Source organism: Rosa rugosa, chromosome 2, assembly GCF_958449725.1.
Source record: "Rosa rugosa chromosome 2, drRosRugo1.1, whole genome shotgun sequence".
NCBI classification, from domain to species: Eukaryota; Viridiplantae; Streptophyta; class Magnoliopsida; order Rosales; family Rosaceae; genus Rosa; species Rosa rugosa.
This window is the reverse complement of record NC_084821.1, coordinates 3,226,119-3,246,389: the sequence shown is the minus strand read 5'-3', so window position 1 is coordinate 3,246,389 and position 20,271 is coordinate 3,226,119. Positions and strand designations below refer to the sequence as shown.

Here is a 20,271-nt window from a genome sequence, read left to right as displayed (position 1 = left end):
ACTCGATCTTTGGTTGGTAGCGGGGGTGTGCGCAGCAGTAGAGTGCATGCTGGGGTTAAACACAAGATGAATGAGCGAGGGGCGGTCATTCATAGCCGGTGTAGTTGGTCTCTCTCTGTGTATTTATTTAGGTCGATTTGTCGTGAGTTAGTTCTCATGAACCAAGTACCTTTTGAAGGTGACAAAAATCTATAAATGCAAGAGAAGTTTTGGCATTCAGAGAAATATTTCTAATATTTCTGCACTATTGTTTATCATTGAAAACTTTCAAGTTCAATTATTTTAAACATTAATGTCTAATACATTTTTATAGTTAAACTCGAAAGTCTTCGATGAGTCCTTAATGTAAGATACTCACTAGAGACTCTCCCAGTCTCCCTACATATAGGATCTTTAATATAAGATACTCACTAGAAACTCTCCCGATATGTAGGTATACATAATCAAGTTTGTGATAAGATACTGGAGCAAATTAATAAAACATACTATGTTTGCATATTAACCATACAATCAACATAGGGTGGTTACATTAGAGCTAAAAATGGGATAGCATAGAAGAAGACGTTTCAAGATTACTGCGGTTATTCAAATATTGTGAATCACTCATCAAATGAACTTTGTCAGCCTGTCATTTACAAGTTTATAAGGTAACACGTGCTATGGTGTTTTTGAATCTGGAATGCTGAGTACACTTTTTGATCTTGGTTAACTAGTTAATCTTAAGGATTTTGAGTTTGTTAACTCTGCATAATAGAGTTGAATTGTGAGTGATTTCACATTTCTGAAACTCTTTTTGTACAAATCAATACAAAGTAAATTTTACATCCAAAGAATTGGATGGAAAATGTTAATTTTAAAGGAGAATGGTTAAGTAGACAATTACCTTAAAGTTCAGGGTGCCAATTTCATCAATTGCAAGCTCATAGTGAATATCATCAAAAATAACAATAATATTAGTCGGCCAATCAAATAGTGAGATAGTGATTGTTTTATCTTTCAAAACCTTAAATATGAAAGGATAGTGTCATCCGAAGCTTGTTTTAAAATCGTCAACCTCCCTTTGAGTTCACACCAAAATGATGGTAGAAATATAAAGCTAAAAGACAACCAATCGAAGTAGTGAGATATATCCTACAACACAATGCTATATATCTTGTAAAGCCCCACAACTCTACCATCGGCGAGAGCTAGAGAGGAAGCAAGAATACTAGCCATCTGGTCAACCATCTTGTTGAAAAATCCTATTACACCTCTTTTTGGAATGAAAACTACAATTTTATAAAAAAACTAAACCAGCTTAAATAAAAAATAAAAAAATTAACCACGAAACACTCTTAAAAACCAGAAACGTAAGACCTAATAAGAGCTAACCTCTTATCGAATGTCTTTATAATCTTAATAATTCAAGTGAAATTTCTTGATAATCTTCCCACAAAAACATTTACTAATGTGTGAATTTTAAGTCCTTTTATTTATTTTTTCTCCAAAAACAACACATTTTCACAAAAAATAATTTTCTTTATATTTTAAAGACAAAATCGTACTTTTAAGCAAAAACACCCGAAATAGAAATTTATTAAGAGAGACCAGAGGACCGTCAAGAAATAATGCAAATCCTTTCGCATTTCTCTTCCAAAGCCTCCTTACCTTCTTCTCTCCTTCCCTCTCTCACCTCCGCCCTCATCTTCCGCCGTCGCCCCCCGAATTTCCCCTTTTACCCCTCCACTCCCTTCAAATTTCCCACCCTCGCATGCCACCTCAGCTCCGCCGGCCATAGCCCGCAACAAGCAGCAGCTCCCATGGACTCGCCGCCGCCACAGACAGAGGCCTCCGTCGACGCCGTCACGCGCGATTTGCGCAACCAGAGCTTGGCCGCCGACGGTGGGAATAACGCGCCGAGAGCGCGGTTGAAGCTTGAAGATCTGAACTGGGATAACTCGTTCGTTAGAGAGTTGCCTGGTGATCCCAGGACCGATACGTTTCCGCGAGAGGTCAGCTCTGGTTCTGGTTCTGTTTCGTATTTTGGCTTAGGGTTAGGGTTAGGGTTTTGTGTGAGAAATTTGAGAAATCGATTGAAGTAATGGAAGGCTAACTGTTATGTGTTTGTGAACTAGCTGAAATGCTTTGGAAAATTTGCTAAATTTGAACATTCCAGCTGAGAAATTTGTACTATTTCGATAGAGAAATGGCGAAGATACTTACCGGTTTCATGTTGTTAGTGGTGGAGTATGGTCTAATTTAGCTCTTGAGCTACAGATTGAGTTTTTACTAAGCATAGGGGTGTTGTTGTATACATTTGTATTTGTATGCTTCTTTGGGATTTAGGTTTTTTATCTCGTGGAAAATGTTTTGCTTGGATGCTGAGGAAGTTGAGAAAAGTGAACTCTGTGTAGTATGTGTTTGTCTACTAGCTTAAAGGCATTTGCTTCGGCTTATGGTTTTCAACAAAGATAGAAAATTTGTTAATATAACATGAAAACTGTACTGCATTAATCGGGAAATGGCTAAGTCAGGATGGAACATTGAGTTTTAGTGATTCTGATTCAGATACCATCTTCTTTGATGAGCTACTGGTTGTATTTTTAATTGCATGGGGGGATATGTTATGATTTTTATCTTTATGCTTCTTTGGGTTTTGATTATCAGGTGTTGCGTGCCTGTTTTACAAAAGTAACCCCGTCAGCTCAAGTTGATGATCCACAGCTCGTTGCCTGGTCAGAGTCGGTTGCTGAGTTGTTTGAATTGGATCCTCAAGAGTGAGTATTCTTGTTTCTTGTGGTCTGTGGAACATCAAGTGTAATGCTTTTATAGAACATGAAGGAGAAAATAAGCTTGAAGTTTAGAGTGTCTCTGATACATCCAGCAAGAAGAACTTGCATTTGGTTGGGAGAATACTTTTGAACTATTGCGCATGATGCTTTTTAATGTTTTGATGGGAGTCACAGAAAGTAGTGGGTACCCTTCCAAATCAGTGTCTTGCTGATCTCTACACTAGAACCTTTTGGTAGGTACTTAATGTGGAAGTATCTTCCCTCTACTATTAGAATTTCTTTGTGCAAAAATAGTAAATTAGGCCCCTAGATATATAGATATTTCTTCTTAGTTCAATGACATTTGTAGAGGGGTGAATCTATTGCACTGGGCATAGATTTGTTGAAGTCACTAAATTTTCAGATGTTTTAGGGTTATCAAGATTCCTGTTCTCGACTGAACTTTTCTTTTTATTGGAGTTTTGATATATCCCTGAGCACTATATGGTATTGATCCGTAGCAAATGTGTTTTTTTATTTTATTCTGTTGTGTTGCTTCAATTAATGGTTTTGTTTTGGTATCTGACTTGCTGTTCCATTAACGCCTGACTGATTTTACATATGTTAGTTATGTGAGTTTGGTGAGATGCATGATTACCTTTTTTTTGCACGCATTGTGTATCATGTTTCTTGGGACTAATCTGGCATCTCGTCTTGGAGTTACAGATTTGAAAGGCCAGATTTCCCCCTTTTATTCTCTAGAGCGTCTCCTTTAGTCGGATCGTAAGTGTTTCTCTGAATATTTTTCATAAGGTGCAAATTAGGGGTTTTGTCAATACAGCCTGGATTATAATTTATTTATGTTTGTACAGGTCACCCTATGCTCAGTGCTATGGAGGACATCAGTTCGGCATGTGGGCGGGACAGTTGGGAGATGGTCGGGCTATTACACTTGGGGAGGTTCTTAACTCTAAATCTGAAAGGTGGGAACTGCAGCTTAAAGGTGCTGGAAAGACCCCTTACAGCCGGTTTGCAGATGGCCTTGCTGTGCTTCGTAGTAGCATTCGGGAATTCCTCTGCAGTGAAGCAATGCATAGTCTTGGAATTCCAACAACTCGTGCTCTATGTCTTGTGACAACAGGAAAACTTGTCACCCGTGACATGTTTTATGAGTATGTTCAATGCAACTTTAATTTAATGACTATTTTCTCCTGAATAGTGGATATGTATCTCATCTGGCACATTGTTTTGATATTTCCAAAAAATCTTCAGGATATCTATGTCTTAACTAAGAATCTGTTGTTTCTGAAACCATTGCATAAGTTCAAGTTTCATAGGTTAATAAGTCTTTTAGTCTGCTTTTATTTTTTAATTTTTTTTTTCAAATATGTAAACATTATTGTTTACATCTGATGCTAACATATCACTATCTTGCTCATCCTCAAAGATTGGTGCATTAAAGGAATTGTAAACTCTACTAGGGTGCATGTTGCAACTGAGACTGTAAAATTGGTTCCCAGACCTCATAATTTATAAAAATATGTGTTCCTCGTTTTTCGTATAATTCTTTTTCTTTAATTTGCAGTGGCAATCCAAAGGAGGAGCCAGGTGCAATTGTTTGCAGGGTTGCTCCATCCTTCCTGCGCTTTGGATCCTACCAAATACACGCCTCTAGGGAAAATGAGGACCTTGCCATTGTTCGTACTCTAGCAGACTATACCATTAGGCATCACTTCCCCCATATAGAGAACATGAGTAAAAGTGAGAGTTTGTCTTTCATTACAGGCAACGAAGAACATTCAGTCGTTGATCTAACGTCTAACAAGTATGCAGGTAATCATCTTTATTGTTCTCGAAGATGCATGATAATTTTGTCTTCTTGTGTAATGAAATAAAAGTTCAATTCACAAGTTCAGTACTAATTTTGTGGGTCATAATTTTCTTACCTCGTGCTTTCATATGTCTATTTCACGCCATTGTAGTAGCAGTTAACTCTTTTCTCCTTTTCTCTAGAAAGTACATTTGGGTTGATTTAATATTCAGACTACGGTTTTAGTATACTCAGTTGATAGCTGCAGACTATTTTAGTAGTGACAGATCTAGTAGTTCCACTGCAAACATAATTGGTATAGTAGTTTTCTCGAAGTTTTGCATTCACAACTTCTTTAGTAGTGTACTCACCTCCCATATGGGAAAAATGATAAGAGATGAAATTGAATGCTTCTTATATCCAACTGATATTTTGGTTCAAATAAAATGCAATTGGATGCCTCGTTATGTTCAACCGTTTTTTTTCAGGGATCTATATAGTTCTAGAGATGCATCCATTCATTTTCATCATGTATATGAGTTCAATTAGATGTCTGGTATTGATATTCTGGTCCATTTTAGTATGAACTTATAGAAGTTGTGGATTGTGTAAAAGAAAAGAAAGGAGTTGATTCGTCATGAACTTCTATTTATCTTGTACATTTTCATTGCTAGATGTTTGCCACATGGGGCTACTGATTTTGAGATAGGAAATCTCCCTTTATGCAAAATGTTGGTCTTTTTTAGTCTCATCTACCCTTACTGGCCATGCCAAAATAACTTCTGATGGAAATGTTCGTCATGGATTGCTGATCAACAGTTTTTTTGTCATTTTACTTGCATGATGGTATCTTAACAGCCTGGGTAGTGGAGGTTGCTGAACGTACTGCGTCCTTGGTTGCCAAATGGCAGGGGGTTGGTTTTACTCATGGTGTGTTGAACACTGACAATATGAGTATTTTGGGCCTCACCATTGATTATGGTCCTTTTGGATTTCTGGATGCATTCGATCCAAGTTACACTCCGAATACAACTGATCTTCCTGGGAGGAGATATTGTTTTGCAAATCAACCTGATATTGGCTTATGGAATATTATGCAATTAACCAGAACCTTGTCATCTGCCGAGTTGATAAATGAGAAGGAGGCAAACTATGCAATGGAAAGGTAGTTGTGATTCCCATATGTTCATTTGTTCCTAGTATAGATGTACTGTAAATTAGTAATTAACTCTTCTGCATTTGTTACAGATATGGAACTAGATTCATGGATGATTATCAAGCTATAATGACAAAAAAGCTTGGTCTCCCCAAGTATGTCAAACAGTTGATCAGTAAACTTCTTAATAATATGGCTGTTGACAAAGTGGATTACACAAACTTTTTCCGGTTGCTTTCCAATATCAAAGCTGATCCCAGCATCCCAGATGAGGAGTTGTTAAACCCACTAAAGGCTGTTTTATTAGATATTGGCCAGGAGCGGAAGGAGGCATGGATCAGCTGGGTGAGAATCTACATAGAGGAGGTACAAATACTTTGAACTCTGGTTTTCAAGTACTTTCATTCTTCACAAGTACATCGGTTTGATACCAACTTGTTTTTGAGACTCTGAGTTCACTTCAGATAAAATACATATCCTGTCAAATAACAACAACTGTTCTGTTCTCATATATAACTCTCACACAATGTGGCTTTCACTTTCGCAGCTATCTGCTAGTGGCATCCCAGATGAGGAGAGGAAGGCCTCAATGAATGCGGTGAACCCTAAATATGTTCTCAGAAACTACTTATGCCAGAGTGCTATTGATGCAGCTGAACAAGGTGATTTTGGAGAGGTTCGAAGGGTCCTTAAAGTAATGGAACGACCATTTGATGAGCAACCGGGAATGGAAAAATATGCTCGCTTGCCTCCAGCGTGGGCTTACCGGCCTGGAGTTTGCATGCTTTCTTGCTCATCATGAGTTGTTGTGTGATCATATTGTTATACAGATGACAAAAGCAGATTGCCCCTTTTTGTTTTTGACCCAACAGTTTATCTTTGGTCAGAGCAATCTGTCGTATATAATAGTCGATTTCAGTTTTCCCACTCCGACATTGGAATAAAGCATGTTGTATGATTCTGGTTTCTGTATGCCAAGTGAAATAGCTCAAAGAAATGCATAGAAAATATAAAGCCTAGAGAATTGTTCACTGTCAGTTAAGATTCTATCAAGCAGTATTTGCTAAAGCCGACTTGATGAAACAATGTGTTATATGGAGGCTCAGATGATACTGAAGTTTTGATAATCTATTTATACTAGAAAAAGGGAGAATCATATTAGCCCACATATTGTGTCTTTATTTTCAATCGTTACAGTTCACTTTTTTCGTACATATCTTTAAAAATTGTCCGGTAGGCAAGCAACTTTGAAAATATATCTGAAAATATATATTTTGTTGAAAGAATAGAAGTTTTTTAGTGGTGAGTTCTGTGCTTCCTAAAAATTAAAAATATCTTTAAATTTTATTTATAGAAATTGAAAACAACAATTTGATGTTTTCACTTTGAGAAAATGTTACAAACAGTACCCGAATTAAGGCTCATTCTTAACTTCAGTACCCGACTATGCAAAACTATCACTTTGGTACTCCAAGTTTGAAGTCCGACCCAAGAATAGTACACGCCGTCCATCACGGCGTTAACTAGCTAATTACGTGGCATATTTTGAAGGCCCTCATGGTTTGCCACGTAGCAAAGACTTAACGCTGTGATGGACGACGTGTACCATTCTTGGGTAGGACTTCAAACTTGGGGTACCAAAGTGATAGTTTTGCATAGTCGGGTACTGATGTTAAGAGTCGGCCTAAATTTGGGTACTGTTTGAAATATTTTCTCTTTCACTTTTTTATTCTCTCAGTTTAAAAAATACAATAATTATTTTTTTTTTCCACTAAAATTTCAAACGCATTTTTGAAATTTAGAAAATATAATTTCGCTTTCTCATCCTTCTTTTAAAAAATTATTTAAAAAAAAAATCATTTTTGCCTAATAAAACAAAAACAAAAAAAAACTGGAACGGTGCGTTTAGCTTAGATGATTATAGATCGAGTATAGTGCCAAACAAACAAACAACTGGGCCACTCGGAACCTCAAGATTTTGCTTCTTCTTTGGTTGTTTGATATCTGTAGGTATGAAAATCCATTCATTCTGTTTTCCCGAAACTCCATTGGATATTAATTCTCCACTCAAAATATGATATCAGTAATTTCTTTTTCAATGTTTGAGTTGCCTTAAATCAGCGAATCCATGCCTAAAATGCCCACCACCTGTTTGATCAAATGCTTCAATGACTTTCTGGGCAACACTTTCGCCATTTCGATTGGTTGTAGCTCTATATTAAGCTTCAATCTCATACCCAATAACCATATCATAATATGTTGTATTGGTTTTTCTATATTAAGCTGCTCAGCTTCTCTAGTCTATAAAAGACAATGTACAATGTGAGATGATTCCTATAGACAAAGGTATAACTGATTTAGCTGTGGTCTGCAGGAAATGAGAGTTCCGCGGACTCTTGAGGTCTGGAAACTTGGGACTATCAACTATCTGGAGGCACTTAAGCTGCAGGAGAAGCTGGTATCCGATAGAAAGGTTCATAAGATTCCGGATACTCTCCTGGCCCTGCAACATCCGCCGACTTATACCCTTGGCAAGCGGAGGACTGATCACAATCTGTTAATTCCTGAGTCTGATCTAAAAGGAATAGGAGCTGAACTGCACTACACACAGAGAGGAGGAGACATTACATTTCATGGTCCGCGCCAGGCCATCTTGTATCCCATTGTTTCGCTTAGGGATATTGGGCTTGGGGCTCGGAGATATGTGGAGAAGCTTGAGTTGACTATGATTGAATTGGCGTCTCAGTATGGTGTGAAGGCTTGTCCGGGGCAAGCAGGAGAAACTGGGGTGTGGGTTGGAGAGAGAAAGATCGGTGCGATTGGCGTGCGCATTTCTTATGGAGTTACCTCTCATGGGTTGGCATTCAACATTGATCCGGATTTGAACTATTTCAAGCATATTGTGCCGTGCGGTATTGCTGATAAAGAAGTTACGTCTCTGAGAAAGGAGACGGACTTGGCGCTTCCTACAGAAGAAGTAGTTCACGACCAGTTGATTTCTTGCTTTGCAAGATTGTTTGGTTATGGTAATGTTGTGTGCAAGGATTCTGCTTCTTCATTATTGTCAGACAGTGGGGAAATCAAATGAGATATGTATTGTTTTTCAAATGAATCAACTGAGTATGCTTCGTGCTCTTTCATCGGTTTCATTTGTCAAATTCGTACTACTGATTTGTATGTTTATCTCATCTGTACTAGGGTGATGCCCTGTTTTCAATATTTTTATGAATACAATAAAAACAATCTTTCGGAAAACCATGAGCTTCTGGATTTGGTCCACAGTGTACTATCAAATGGTTAGATGTGATCACCGTGTTCTATCATAGTCCTGCTGAGTGCTGACATAGACCACATGCTTTTATCTGCAGAAAGATTCTTTATTTCACATGTACTCATGAATCAAGCAAATGGCAATAGTCTTAAGAAAATTTCACCAAATATATTCTAATACAACTCACAGGAGGTTCCTGGATCAGATCTAGTGATAAGTATAAACCATCTTCAACCTCATTGACTAATTGACCTCTGTCTATGGAGTTGAATCCTTACTGAAACTTTAGACGTCAGCCATGACATACATGGACTGAAAACCTAACTACTAAACAAGAAAGTGAAAAAATGTGATCTCGACTTCCCTACTCATTGTGTTTGTGTTGATCTTGTACTTATGTTTAAAACTACGTTGTTTAAACACTTAAATGCTAAAGAGTTTAACCTTTTAACCTCAAAACGACATTGTTTGGAACACGTACAAGATTGACACAGCCATGAGATCAGTAGAGGATCATTTTGCAAGAAGTATTAGTAACAAGTAAGGAATAAGGGAAAATTTTGCTAAAGACACGGGCGTTATTAAAAACCGAGTAGAGACTTGAAACTTTCTGATCCCAAGTGGATCAATTAGAGCTTGCTATATCAAGTAGATGCGAATCGCATAAATTAATAGGGAAGATCATGCTATATTAGAAAATGATCAATTTCCATATGCGTGATGGGGCTTGGGCAGATTGATACTTTAAATATAAGTAATGTTCTCAATATAAGTAAATATTGCCAAAAACTAGAATCATGTTCTCAATTCAACCTATTTCTGAACCAAGGAGACCAAGTGACTGCAAGGTGGAAAAAATTCTAATAATGATGCAACTCTGAAAGTGAAGAGTACATTTGAAGCAGGGAAGCTTATGAGGGCCAAGATGTGCTAAGAGAGTGGCTTCATAGATGTTAAGACAAGTTTTGACGATTGCCTCAAAGATACTAAGACATGTTGTTTGCCAAGTTGTCGTAACTTCATCTTGCCTTACAAAGAAAAGTTTATGGATCGGACATACACGAAAATGTTCTGGTGAAAACCTTGCTTCACAAATTACATTGTTTTCTAGCCTTATTTTTCATAAAGGATCTGAACATATGGGACAACAAGTAGGTTTAAAAGTGGCAGAAGAATAGAAGATTGTGAAACGTAAAAGTCGAAAGAAGAGGACAGTTCTTAGAAGACTTTGGGTGTTTCACGTTTGGAAAGCAAGCTTAACCAGCCAACTTTAGCTGTGTTTGTTAACACTTAACATAGAATACTAATTTTCCATTAAACAAAAACAAAGGAAGGACAGGGAATGAATGAGGCATCTGATTTGGTTTCATGTGATAAGTCACATGAGATATTTTGTAAAATATTTAAGTTGCAGAGAAGTCATGGAAAGAAGCTCAGCATCACATGATTAGCTGCTTCCAAGTCCCAACCTATTACAAAACAAAGAACAAGTCGGTTAAATCTCTGAAAGAGAACATGTTATTGTAGAATTTCCTGCTTACTATCAGTTAACTAACTTATGAGATCGAGTTTTGGTCAAAGTTTGATTTCATGGAATGGAATATCTGCTCGAGTTGTAACCAGCGTTCCGAATTAAATTTACACTTTTCATAAAAAGAGATGTAATTTTACTTCACTTCAGTTTCAGGTACCCTAGGTTAGTCTCGGATTAAGAACAATCTATAATGAGCTTCTTTGCTGAAAAAGAGATGGTAAATTATATTTTGCACCCTCAAGTATAGGGTGTTTTCATAATCTCAATTTCTAGCGTCTCGATTGCACGATCAACTTGACAAATACGTGATGTGGTCGGACACCTTTTTGTTGACGCATCAATTGTGAGGCCTACTTTTCTATTGAGATGAATAAGTCATTGATGTGGTCAATATTTCTTCCACTTTTCACTTTCCGTGGGATTTCAAATGGCTCTAATTTAAGCTACACTTTTTTCAATGGTCATGACATTAAAGTTTTGATTATTTGGTCTTTTATAAAAATGAAAACATATCCGGCACTTCTAATATGATTCTTTCTCATGTCTGTTCTATAGGATATGTGAAACAAAAAAAGAACTAGCTAGCTCAGGAAATTTGGATTCGCTTTTGTTCACTTTCTTCAATATACCTATCAAAAGAATGGAAGACATGTTTGACGCATTTAGACCTCTTTTGTTTATTTGAAAAGAAAGTAATTCTTTTGTTTTTTCCATGAAATTTCTATTTAAGGGTTTGGTAACATAAAGAAAGTTATCAAGAAAATTGTTGAAAATTTGTAATTAATGCAGTAAGATAATGAAATGTGAGTAATAAATGCAAAGAAAAAAAAGGGGGGAAATGAATTTCTTTAGATATGGAAGAAACCGCTTTTCCCTTTATTTTTAATTTCTTCAAGAAAATATTTCATTTCTTTTTGCATACCTATCATAAGAAATGATTGAGTTTTCTATCTCTAATTCCAGGAACAAAACCAGTCCAAAAATATTACCATTTTCACATTGAGGGGTTGAGGATGAAGTTGAGATCTTTTGAGTAATAAGGTGCGAGTGTAATGTGAAAGAATCATGAAGGGCGCAAATGTAATTAGGCCAAAAAAGTTACCATCCATTTCTAACTAAGGTAATTTGATTAAGTAATCACTAATCACTAATCTATATATATCACACACTTGTTAACCAAACTAACCAAAGCATGCACTGTGAGTCTGCAACTTCATCGCTTCTCCTAAACTCTACTCCATTCTCTCTTCTTCAATCTCCGCCATGAAACCCAGAACTCAAAGACTCTTGCTTTCCTTCTTCGCCCTCATTCTCATGCTCCACATTTCCCAAAGCTCTCAACTTTCAGACCCACAAACCCATCTGATCAGACCCAGACACCAACCCAGAAGATTGCTCGTTTCACTAGTCACATTTTCTTCGAACCAAAACAAGCCCAACAAAGCAATGGAGGATCCCCACAAACCCATAGAGACTAGCTTGAAGAAGGCTCCACCCAGCAAATCGAATCCGACCCACAACCGGTAACGGAGACATTGACATTTGTTTATGGAAAAGAGAACCCAATTTTGCAGCTTTATTGATTTTCAGTGTTATATAGGTAGAAAGATCAGATCTTTATACATTATTTGTTTCGATTCGTTTGTTACTTGTTTTGCAAAGTTGTTTGGTTTTAGACTTTTAGTGTTAGATTTAGGAGGAGAAGAAAGAACATTGTATTTACAGAGGAACCCCGTTAGAAATAGTATTGATTTGTTTTAGGAAATTGCCAGTTTCCAATTTTAGCCATTGATGGTGAAATGAGAGTTCCTAACATTTCAGTCATTTTGTACATAGTTGATGTTGCTTCAATTGTACTTTTTATCTTCAAGATTATGAAATGAATCTGTCTGGTAAAAAAAGTAGAGCATTTTCGGGATTGATGTTTTCTTTGATGTCTCTGTCTCTGTTTTTCAATTTAGTACTGTTATTTACTTCAAGGCGCTCCATTGTGATAACACGAGTTTCTTGTTTTGTTGGATATGCATATGAACCGTTGTACATCATCTCCCTTTATATGTTTTGATGGTAGGGAGATTCATTAACCGAACCCATTGTTCTTTTCAAGAGATCTAGGGGTGGCAGATTTAGAAATGAGAATATACTATATTTAGCTTTAAGTTTGTTATGGTAAACACTAAACAGTAATGATGTTTGTAGACTAAGTTTCCTAAGGATTGTTCAACTCATGAGTAATCTCGTGTACTTGATGTTCCTATGTGTGGTTAGCAATTCTAACACTTTAGTAACATATCACACGAGTCTTCAAATGGAACAACAAACAGGAGCATTGAACCCAGGACACATAATTGATTAAAAGCCTTGTACATATTTTAAGTGGACTAAATCTTTCCTGATATGCTATATGCATCTCTAATTGGGAAGCCTTTACTTGATGTAGAATTAAACAAAACTGTGTCAGATGGAAGAATTGATTGAGTCCGGGTCACAGACTTCTACTTTGTAGCAGTTTCCCTCCTCCTCCAGGGTGTGATTGACTTCTGCCTGCATTTGCGAGTCTTTGTGATAGTCAACTTCTGTTAATATCTCAATTATGATGCAGTACAACATGTAACTGCTTTGGATCTTTAAATGCTACCCCAGTAGTAACTGCATTTGAGCAATGCACACATAGGTAATCAAAAAGGGGAAAATAAAATAAAATAAAGGCCCCATGTTACAGTCAGATTTGCTATCTTCCTTATAGGAATATGTAGTTTTTAAGTATTGAATATGCTCATAGCATTTTTCCCAGAAACATCCCTCTGCAAACTTCAGTCACAACTCTAAATTCTTGCATCTTGTCCTCACAGAAGTTTACTAAATAAGGATGAGAATTTGAATAGCCAACCTAGTTTCTATCAACCTGTGACCAGACCCAGGGCTGCTCATCTTCGTTCACGACAAAGCTTGCAAAATAATCACTTTCTATTTGAAGAAGAGTATACACATGTTAATGGTCCAGCTATTCAACATAAAATTGTTCTGGTCAAGTTTCAAGGGTGAATCAATTCATGATGAAATGGAACTGAAAATCAGTACATAGATTAGGCCTTCAAACTTTGCTAACAAGGAGAGACACAGTAAATACAAATCTTTTAGTCACCCGTTCACTGTCACTTTAGGAATTTGCATTTTCCCACATTAATTTTGTTATTGTCTTTTTATTAAATAACTCTTATGCAAGCTGCATAATGCCTGAAAAGCTTAGTTCACTTGGTAAAGACTTCCTTAGAGTTTGTAAAGGTATGATTTTAACTTTATGTTCATTTAGGCCTCATAACGGAATAGTGAGGAGAAGCAGATGAAAGGAAATAACTTCTTACGTACTGGTTCTCCTGGGTAACTAATTTCTTGTCCTTTCTCATCCCTTTCCATCTGCTGAGATTTTGTAATTGCCAATTAGTTATATAGTTTGGGGAAATGGATACCTTTTCTCATCTGCCATTTGAGGTGTCCAGTGAATCCATCAACAACTATGATTTTCTTTGCTTGATTCATACATCTACATGACTTTATGCATTTGTTTTTAATGAGAATGAAGAAGCTCTGAATCGGTTTATTTGGATACTCATAAGTTGACATTGCAAGTAAAGTTTTCATATGCTTATTGCTATTGGATTACAGGATCTTGAACATGAGGTCTTGTAAATTCAACTAACTGACTTTTCTGCAGGACTTGAGAAAGTGCAACTGCTGCAATTACTGCTGATATTGTTGCTTCTTGTACATCTTCTCAACAAGGTAAACTAATACGTTTGTTTAAATTAGAATCCTTCTAAAGAAAGAGTTTGGAAGGTATGCTTTCTGCTTTTATGTAAAACTACAATCAAAGGATTTAAAGAAAGGTGATGGCCACAATGGTCATCAAGTCCTATGATTGGTTTAACAGGTAAAATGTTCTGGTGCTATGGCCACAATGGTCATCAATTCCTATGATTGGTTTAACAGGTAAAATGTTCTGGTGCTATTATATGGCTCAATTTACATTTTGATGATTATTTGTTGAAACATTTGAAAAATCCAGTACTAAAGGCATACACTTCAACCAAAAAACTGAAAGAAAATGAAAAATAAAGAGTCACACTGTTGAATAGTTGAGTACATCACATATAAAGAGTCATCTGATGCTAATCCATGGGTAAGGCCTATGGCTATTGCTCAACTACATATTTAGAAAAGTTCAAACGAGCATAACCAATGCTGTCAGACTAACTGATTAAAAAATATTTTAATCTGCATGTTGGTTGCTTTCAGACAAATTCGGTAATGATAATTTTCTCCCAAAATCACTGAAGGCTAGATTGACGAAAAACTTAACAAAAGTAATAGAGTACGAAAGGAATGCTTCTGGCTAGCCACTAATGAAGACATGCCATTTGGGAAGTGGGAAGTTTTCTTTCTATATCTTGCAAAGATGAATGATGTCAGGGTTTTTGCTTTGGTATAAGGAGAAAAAGTATGGTTTCATTGACCCTCAATAATATTAATTTAAGAAAATATAAGCATTACTAATTGTCTGGCCTTTATTTTGTGTGAGTAATCTTTACTTTTTGGCGGTAATGACCAATTTATGCATGATGCATCTAAATTGGTTGATTTTAAAGTATAACTGTCTTAAACTCCTGGATGATTTTTCCTTTGTTTTCTGCAGACATTTGTACAGAAAAAGTTTGTTTCTTACAAGACTGCTTACCTGGTATCATTATTAAGTTACCTAATAATATATTCAATGATGTTCACCTAGTCAGTAACTGACCAATAGCTCAACCACCGTCGGATGTAAATTTCCACCGTTAGATTTACATCCAACGGTGGTTGAGCATAATTTCCTTGGTCACTAATTGACCAGGTGAACACCATTGATAATCTATAATTGCCCTTGCAACTATATCTGCTTGGATACCCTATGCTTAAATGGAAATGCAGTTATGAAAATTTAGTGATAGATAATTCTTACTTTTGACAGATGAAAGGCACCATATGTACCTAATGAGGTAATTTTATGTCAAACCCTCCACCTTGTGTAAATAATTATTTCAAAATAAATCTAAAACCAATCCCCACCCCTCTGTGTTGCTCTGTGTCTCACATCAGAAACTGGGCCTTTCCTGTGTAATCATCTCATGGAGTCATGGTATAAACTTTTCTTTCGTACCCTTTAGTTTGTTTTCTTATTTTTATTTTTTCAAAATCTGTGGGAATTGTTGCATCCTTTAGTGTGATTTTCGATGCTTTTCAGATTGAAACTATAACTCAAATCAAATCAAGAGGTGTAACCACATACTAAGCCTGTAGGGGTTTTTGAGGGGAAAAATACATTTGCCTATGAGGTGTTAGAGTGGTAAAATTTGCAATGTTTGGCCACTAAATACACTACATGTTCGCTTTCGTTTGATGATTATCATTCTTCTTCTTAAGAAACCCAAGAGTAAAGATTTTCATTCTGTAAAATTCATCTTCAATCTCCTAACAAAACCCCCATCTTCAATTTTCTGTCATAATCTTCTTTATTTTTCATCTGTTCTTGGTACTTTTTGAGACCAAAAATGAGAATCAGAAAGCATTGGAAGCCTCCCTCTCCTCCGCCTAGCTCAATGGGTTCATCAAATAATCTCTTGCCACATGAAGAAGTGCCAGAGGTTTCATCAGCTGTTGTTCATACATGCGCTACCTGGAGTACCATTTTTTGGGCGTGCCAATTATCAGATGCACCAGATGAACAGTCTGATAACAGAGGAACTTTAAGGTAATTACTACTGTAATCCCAAGTCTTCTTAACATTATCTATTTATATTATTTGAGGAGGGCACTATCCTGATCATTTGTAGGGCTCAACCTTGATAGAGAGATGTAGTATCATCATTGTCATTGTGTCCATCTGATTTATTTAAGCAGTCATCTCTTCTTAGCCTTTGCCTACATAAAGTAAATAAGGTTCCCCATTTTGCATGTAACATGCACGTAAAATAAAATTATCCGCATATTGCATGAGCATGGGGTACCTTATTCTGGATGACTTAAAATTGGTGCTTGTAAATTCAAATAGGCATCAATTAAATGACTGGTGACATGTAAAGTTTATTTCATGCTTGTTAAATCAATTGCCTTATTGATGCTCGTACAGGAGAAGAAAAAAAATAAGAGTAGCTGAATTTGCCCAACGGATTATGGCTTCATTATCTCGTAATCAAGGTAACAGAAAGTTAATTAATTTTCTATCAGGCACTCAACTACGAATATACTTCTGAAGCCTTTATGATATAGATATTGTTGAACAAATTTCTCAAACTGGAAAAAATTATTTTAGGTAGTGTCTTTGCTAGTAAATACTGCTCGCTGGTAATAGGAACCATATGCCTCACATGTTTTAAAATCATTTTCCACTCGGAAGCACTCCCCCCTCCCCCGGGTCTTGCGTTTTTGTGTCATTTCTTTTTCATCTTGATATAAAAAAAAGAAAAACCAAGCAAAGCATTTGTCATTTATTGGTTTCCTATTATTAGTTTCCATTTTGTATTGAAGGTTTATATATTACCATGAAAAAACAGATGAAACATCTGCACTGACGCAAAGGAAGGTGTGCAACTTCTTTATCAAAAAGAGTTGCAGGATGGAACGACCTAAATGCACCAGTAATCGGATGACACAGGTTGAGGGACAGGCAAGAGGTCTGCATCCCTCGGGTACGGTGTTCACTCAGGGCGTGCGGAACAAAGAAAAGCTATCTAGTTTCAAATTTGAAGGAGAACCTGCACAGAAGAAATCGAAGGTGTGCAACTCTATCAACAACAAAGAAATGCCATTTACTTCCGAATTTGATGTGGAAGACAATGAGGAAAGGAAGAAGACAAGGAGAAAGTCTTACTAAGCCAACTATATGGTAATAACTAAGAGCATACAGCAACTTTAAGCAACTTCATTTGGACTGAAACAAAGGTTGCTTCTCTAACTTTTATGTGTTTCTGATTCATAGTGCAGTTGTTCTGTCTTGAGATTATAAGGAATTCTGGGTTGTGTATTATAAAGTTTAATAAATCTAGTGGCAGGATATCTACTAGTTATATGATACATAGAGAATGGTATCATTTTATGAACAGCGGCTTGGTATTAATGGATATTTCTATTTTGGGTAATTATCATGCATGCTCGGTACATTTCTGATTTTATCACTGTTAAAGTAACAGACGGAGACAGGTGATAATTGTTAGAACAGAAGGTTTGATGTCTCAAAAAGGCTACCACACTGTTTGGGAGAAGACATTGTTGAGTCTTCCCAAGTATCAATCATTAATTTCTGCAGTCTTTCTTGGTTTCGTTCTTTCTTTGATATTTCTAGTGGGTCCTAGTGTGCGAAATTTAAGTTCAGATTTGACAGCACCTCCTTATAGATTAAATTCGACGACCTATAATTGTCCTCTTCTTTCTATTCATTCTTTTCCACTGTTAACTAGTCTTAAAGAGTTTGGCTAGGAAATTACATAGGTTCTTCTTCGAAGGAACAATACAAGAGAAAGGTTGACTTAAATAGAGTTACAAATTGGTGGCCACGAAAATTTTGAAAATAAAATGGAAGTTCTCTGTCAATGAAGATTTGAAGATGTATCTACTGCCATAAATTTCAAGAAGCATACTTCATTAAGAAATATAGCTCTCTGTGGTTATAGATTTGTAACAATTGTTCAGCCACATTAGTGCAGCAAATGCAAATATCTTTTACTGTACGGCTGCTTCTGCTTATTTCCTCATTGTTTCTGATTCCAGTTTCTGTACTTGCACAAACTAATGGTAGAGTAGCAGTGGATGCTTCTGGTGATTTTGCCTTTGGATTTACGCATCTTCAAACAAAGATATTTTCTTGCTTTCTATATGGTATATGCCAAGATACCAGACAGAACGGTAGTTTGGTACGCAAATGGGGTTATTCCTGCACCTAATGGTTCAGTTCTGAATTTGACCGCTGACAATGGTCTAGTTCTTATGAGTCCTCAAGGTGAAGGGCTATGGAGATCTAATCAAACCATACAGGCAGCTTTTGTTCTGGAAGATGACAATTCAGAGAGCTAAGGTGACGTGCAATTGATGTATTGAAACTTCATGTAACATGATATCATTTTAATCATTGGTGCAGTTCATATCTTAATTTCATGGAAACTTGGGAGTTGGGACCCATATATTTCTCAAAAAAAAAAAAAAAAAAAAGTTTTTGCATGATCATAATTTCTAATCAAAATTGTGGGTATAGCATACGATTTTTTTGGCCAAAATCACATATTCTGATTTTCGTACTAAAACTTTTTCACCCTCAAATAATGATTTTGAAAAATTTCACCAACTGATAGAACTCAAAAATCACAACACAATTTATTTAAATGTTTTTCAAAAGTCAATTGAAAAACAATAAAATTCATAAAGAAAGACTTGTTTGAGGTTTTGATGTTCTGTTAATTAAACACATTCTAAAAATCATACTTTACGATGAGGTTATAATATTTGAGGATTTGAATAAAAAATATTGTTAACAACCTTTAACATTTTTGGCATGCCAGCATTACACGGATGCCCCCATAGCCACCTCCCAACATGTCAAACTAGAGGTGTCAAACGGGCCGCTTTGGCATGAGCATGGCACGAGCCTAGCCCGTTTAATAGCAGCCTGGCATGCTCCAAGCACAACTAATGGTGGTTCAGGCCGACACGGCCTATTGTCCAGGCTAAGTCGAGGTATATTGACCCACGGGTCGGTCTGTCCCACGCCTATTATGGGCCCGACACGACCCGAACATGACTTATTGCGGGCTAGCCCTTTACAAACATGAAATTTTATGTTATTTTAAAATATTTTAAAATCTTTCTATAATGAGATTTGAATACAAGAACTTTTGTTTTCAAGTTCATATCATTAATGTTTTCAAAATATATAATAAAGTATTTCTATCCTTGTTTTAACATAATTCTTTTCCTAAAACACAACTATAGGAACTTAGGAAGAAAAAAAAAATTATACAAAGGGCTCTTGACCCAATACCCAACGTTTGAGTAAATGTGTCAGCCCAAGCTCGAGCACAATAATAAATGGTCGGCTCGAACATGGCACGAGGCGGGAATGGGCTCACAGTTAAAACGTGGGAAGCCTAGCTGGGCAGATCCATTGCACACCTCTATGTCAAACCATGCAAACCTCTATTTTTTTTTTTTTTTTGAATAAAAGGTGGTGCGGCTGCCCTCAAGCCTTGATTAATGAAATTGTCGAATACAGGGGGGGGGGGACATTGAGCCAAAACCCCTTATTACAATACGCAACTGGAGAACATCCTAAAATACTATCATGAGTCTCTACTAAACAACTGTATTCAACTAAGCACCAACTAGCAAAGAGTGCTCTACTGGCGACTCTATTTGCTTTGACACAGGTCACACAGTGGTGACACAACGGAAAGATAACTTGATCTGCAACTCGATTACAGCATAGCATAATTTCCATACGCACAGCTTTCCCATCATGTTGCCACTGGAAAATACATCCAGTGACACTAAGTTTCACCCTACCACTAAGAGGCAGCGACCATTTGACCAAGCAAGGAACTCGCTGCCTACCTAGAGCAGACACGTTTCTGTCACTAGGAGGTTGCGACCATTTGCTAATGCAAGGAACTCACCGCCTACTCAGAGTAGACAAGGCACATAGAGTGCACATACAGACACCAAGCC

The 20,271-nt window shown here is 36.7% G+C and overlaps 3 protein-coding genes across 11 annotated transcripts; all 3 read left to right on the top strand.

Moving 5' to 3' along the window:
* The first annotated feature begins 1,572 nt into the window (after positions 1-1,572).
* On the top strand, positions 1,573-6,751 carry LOC133731870 (uncharacterized). Its single transcript, XM_062159304.1, has 8 exons — positions 1,573-1,991; positions 2,647-2,756; positions 3,477-3,533; positions 3,623-3,922; positions 4,336-4,583; positions 5,419-5,725; positions 5,809-6,082; positions 6,264-6,751. The coding sequence occupies exons 1-8, from the start codon at positions 1,608-1,610 to the stop codon at positions 6,516-6,518; spliced, it is 1,935 nt and encodes a 644-aa protein (XP_062015288.1). The 5' UTR covers positions 1,573-1,607; the 3' UTR covers positions 6,519-6,751.
* An 847-nt stretch (positions 6,752-7,598) lies between these two features.
* LOC133732546 (octanoyltransferase LIP2, mitochondrial) lies at positions 7,599-8,967 on the top strand. The gene is made up of 2 exons (XM_062160122.1): positions 7,599-7,726; positions 8,091-8,967. Exon 2 carries the CDS (start codon positions 8,094-8,096, stop codon positions 8,802-8,804), a length of 711 nt encoding a protein of 236 aa, XP_062016106.1. The 5' UTR covers positions 7,599-7,726; positions 8,091-8,093; the 3' UTR covers positions 8,805-8,967.
* A 2,746-nt stretch (positions 8,968-11,713) lies between these two features.
* On the top strand, positions 11,714-18,696 carry LOC133733802 (uncharacterized). 9 transcript variants are annotated; one of them, XR_009857906.1, is made up of 6 exons: positions 11,714-12,121; positions 13,835-13,902; positions 14,237-15,557; positions 15,658-16,309; positions 16,688-16,755; positions 17,112-18,693. XR_009857906.1 is itself a non-coding variant. In XM_062161438.1 (4 exons), exons 2-4 carry the CDS (start codon positions 16,110-16,112, stop codon positions 17,429-17,431), a joined length of 588 nt encoding a protein of 195 aa, XP_062017422.1. In that variant the 5' UTR covers positions 11,714-12,044; positions 14,237-16,109; the 3' UTR covers positions 17,432-18,696. The 9 variants fall into 9 exon arrangements, 3 of the variants coding, with proteins under 3 accessions (XP_062017422.1, XP_062017421.1, XP_062017423.1); XR_009857905.1 differs by having other exon boundaries at positions 14,237-14,452; positions 14,512-16,309; positions 17,112-18,692; XR_009857907.1 differs by having other exon boundaries at positions 14,237-15,259; positions 15,530-16,309; positions 17,112-18,692.
* The last annotated feature ends 1,575 nt before the right edge of the window (positions 18,697-20,271 follow it).